Here is a 3917-nt window from a genome sequence, read left to right as displayed (position 1 = left end):
TCACTTCATAACAGAGACATGAATAACAAATGCTGCTAAAATAATATTACAGTGCTGGAATATGTGTTTCTTATTATTTTTATTATACTCAGAAGTTTTCAAGTGCGTATCGTGCAGAATAATATCCCCTTTTACCATTTTTGTCTTTATTAACTAACACAACAGGCCTATGCTAGCTGGTCAGGCTTTCTGCTCAGGTACCAGGGCTGCAGTTGGTTTGCTAACAGACATGACATTTCGGACACTGCACCTTAGTCAACATTACCATGATTCTTGGCATAATAGCTCATTTTCATCCTTTGTCCTAAGACAAAATTACAAAATGAGCAAAAAAATAATGAAACAACTCAGTGCACAATGAAAATAGTTGTTTGAGACACAGACCTTCATAAGGTTTTTCTGATGTGGCTCACTGTGGGACCAGGTGCACAAGGCAAAACCCATTTGTTGCTAACTGCACATGTCAGCTGGGTGTTAGACTTGTTTCTAAAACCCATCATGCTTGTGAGAGTTGCCCTAAAAGTTTCAGAAAAGATCACAATTGTGTAGGAACACAGGAAATTTCTCACTTTAATGGAAAACAATATTACTGTCTGAAAATAACACTGAATAAAAATAGTTATACAGCTGAAGGTCCACAATTACATATAAAAATATAGCAAAGTAATATTTAACATATCAGGTCAGTGTGTACGTCTGTGCTTATTCATGCACAGACAGGCTAAAACGTATTCATTCTTAAACCTACACACACACACTGTAAAACATATGCACACGCCCAACCCTTCACACAAATACACACCCATACTCGTGTGACTGTTGTACTCATTCGCCTTAGATGCTCCCTTTTTGAGAATGTCTGTTGCATTTCTCTTGCTTTGAAACCTGAAATAAAAAAGGATGACCTCATTGCAACATCAACCACCTCTTTTTCCCCCTCTTAGCATCCCTCTCTCCATCTGCCAAACACCACAACTCCTCCTGCATCCTGTCCACCCTCTTCCCTCCCACACTCCAGTCTTCTATGGCCCATTAAGAGCTAACAGGAAGCTAATTGCCTGTTTGATCAACTCTCTGTGGGCCTGGAACTAGAGGCTTTTAGCCGACTGAGCTTTAGAGGGAAGACAGATGAGGCAGGAGGGAGATACAATATAAATGCCTCGTGTCTACTTTCTAGTTGGATTGTCTTATTCTCTTCCATCTGTCTGGGTTGAGCCTTCATCAGATGTCATTATGACCGAAAACTTCAAACAATCAAAAGGCAAGCTCTTCTCGTGGTAATTTTGCTTATTAACAAATCTAACCCTCATAAACCAAGGTATTACCTGATTGGTGGATGAGTAAATAGATAAGAAAAAGAGGAGTGGAGAAGGAAGATGGAGTTCGGTCAGTGGGGTGAGGCTGGCGACAGACTGACTTCAAGAGGAAACCTGACCAGACTCCTGGAGCTTGACTAAAGCAGCACAGCTAAAAATAAAGACAAGGGAGGCTTCTTCTGCTGACAAAACAACACACACACACACACACACACACAGGTTGTACAGTAGGAGGAGACACACAAACACATTCGCACGCTGCCTTGACACAATGGATGCATCCTCTCTGGTTTAATAATCCCCAGTTCAGTTCTGGGTGGAAAACATTGTCCATCCACCTCACAGTGCTTTTCTTTTACAAATGAGCTTAATAGCATTTAAATTCACTTAGTCAGTACAGTGGATGGTCCCATTTTTTGGTTTCAGATTGTGAAGACAGTCACTTTATGGCCTTTATGCTTTGCTTAGCCCTAGTCAAGCAATCAATGTAGCAAAAAGATTTAATGTGTTCCCTTTTTGTCCTTAGATTGCAGTAAGTCCTCAGAACATCACTTCAGGATTAGTTTCAGTACTTGCTCTGAAATTCTGTTTCTGGAGAACGGAACTCCTGTTGGCGAGGATTGTACACACCGCCGCGGGTCAGTCACTCCTCTCTGTGCTCCACTCGAACCTTCTGCAAAGGGTGGGGAGGAAGGAGGTTTAACAATAAATAAATAGATTTTATCACGCTGAGATAACAAGACAGAAGGCAAAGAGAGGTTGTTCTTGTCTGAGAGTCTGGGTTAAAGGTAGAGCTCTTGTTTTCAGGCATTAAGTCTCCAACATGAACAGGCACAGTAGGTCTTTGGTCCCCCCTGAGTTGGAGATCTAAATTCAAAGTGTTTTAGGAGAACAACACTTGACGTTGGGTTTGTTAGGTTGGTATTTATAGGCAGGTGGACCACAATGTCACCATTTTTTTTGGTTTGATTTTCTCCCCCAACTCTAAACGTGTCATAGTGACTTTTCCAGGTCTTTGCTTCGTAGCGGTGGGTGACCGGCGTTAGGGTTGGAGGCAGAAATTTTGCGGCAGACTGTGTTGGTGTTGCTGCACCTGCAGCCAGGCCGTGTTGCTCGGTCATGTACGCACTGGCATAGTGCAAGACACATCTTGGCAGGGGGGTAGCAGCAGAGGCAGGGCAGACAGAGTGCCAGCAGTGCCATGGTGCTCCAGCGAGCGCAGGCGTGGGCTGCAGAGCAGGAGCATGGCCGATCAGCGCAGTTATCCTCGTCATCTTGGGCAGAACAGTGATAGAACAGGCCTTTCACACAACACAAGCATGTACCATACTCCACGGCGCTCTCGGCAGAGCAAAGACAACGTTGCTCACAGGCCCAGCATGAAGGCAGGCGGCGGGGGCTGCAGCATTCTTGACACTTGCAGCGGCCACATCGTTCACAGATGAACAAATGTTCAGCTTCCTCGTCTGTCAGGCCTTTACCAAAGGAAGTGTTGGACTTAAGCTCCCCTTTAGGCTGAGAGTGGATGACTGAACTGAATCCGGAGTGAGAGGGCGTCAAACCTGCCAGAAGCCGCTGATCGGATGTGGCACTGGTCCGAGAAATCGAGGAGCTTACGGTGCTGGAGCGGCTCAGGTGTGCCAGATGAGCATGCTGCTGCTGACTTTGACTGCGGGACAGAGCAGAGGAGAAAGAAGAAGGCTGGGAGTGATGGCTGTATACTATACGGTCCTCGTGGGCATAGTAGAATCCAGATTGGGATGCCGGTTCCAACGCCACTGGTCTGTCCACATAGTCATTGTTCGCCCGGATGGTCCGTATCTGGTCAAGTGAGAGTACTGAGTCCTGCTCATTTCTCAGGGAATGAGTGTGTTCCATCCTGGGGAGCCAGCAGTGTGGCACCGGGGCCGGATGCCAGGGCAAGGGGCTCCCAAATCTCAAGGGACATCAGACATATCTGCAAATACACATAAGAAGAGAGAAAGCTGCTTCAGTTGTTGGTGCTTGAGTTATCTGAGATGATCAAAAGTTGTCAAAACATTTCAAGTCCAAGTTTATTTGTGTAGCACATTTCAGCAACAAGGCAGTTCAAAGTGCTTTTCATCATAAAAACGTTATGCAGTCACCAGTTATGAAACAAGCAATAAGCATTACATCTTGTCAATTGTCATCGTCAAAATCATAGATACTCATCATGTTGATCAGTGTTCCATTTAGAACTAACCAAAGACAACTCCAAACAGACAGGTTTGTAGCCTTGATTTGGAGGAACTCAGTGTTTCAGCTGTTCTGATACTTTCTGGAAGTTTGTTACTGATTTGTGGAGCAGAGATTTTTGGACATTTGGTTAATTAATTTTGGCAGCAGAGGCTACAAATAATCATCCACCGTGTCACTCTGACCGTGGAGGATCTCTGCTTCTCAAACTAACAGTTATTAGTCTGCCAGAAGCAGAGAGAGGCGACCCGCTAATTCAGCATCTGTTAAACACAGCTGCTGCTGGTGCTGGTTCTGCTGCTGCTGCTGCTGCTGCTGCTGCTGCTGCTGCTGCTGCTGCTGCTGCTGGAAATCACTCCCATCTGCAGACTGAGGCTAAATCCT

General features: G+C 45.1%; 1 protein-coding gene across 1 annotated transcript; it reads right to left on the bottom strand.

Moving 5' to 3' along the window:
• Window positions 1–541: 541 nt before the first annotated feature.
• On the bottom strand, window positions 542–3313 carry LOC148155587 (protein sprouty homolog 3-like). The gene has a single exon (XM_088012417.1). The coding sequence runs from the start codon at window positions 3192–3194 to the stop codon at window positions 2310–2312; it is 885 nt and encodes a 294-aa protein (XP_087868543.1). The 5' UTR covers window positions 3195–3313; the 3' UTR covers window positions 542–2309.
• Window positions 3314–3917: the final 604 nt, after the last annotated feature.

The sequence above is a fragment of the Poecilia mexicana genome, unplaced genomic scaffold, assembly GCF_051168715.1.
Source record: "Poecilia mexicana isolate PSO_F unplaced genomic scaffold, ASM5116871v1 scaffold_14, whole genome shotgun sequence".
In the NCBI taxonomy this organism is placed as follows: domain Eukaryota; kingdom Metazoa; phylum Chordata; class Actinopteri; order Cyprinodontiformes; family Poeciliidae; genus Poecilia; species Poecilia mexicana.
This window is presented reverse-complemented; position numbering and strand designations above follow the sequence as displayed.

What these genes read in the sequence shown, in the direction of transcription:
- LOC148155587 (XM_088012417.1), bottom strand. Translation starts at nt 3,194, where the DNA reads ATGGAACACACTCATTCCCTGAGAAATGAGCAGGACTCAGTACTCTCA.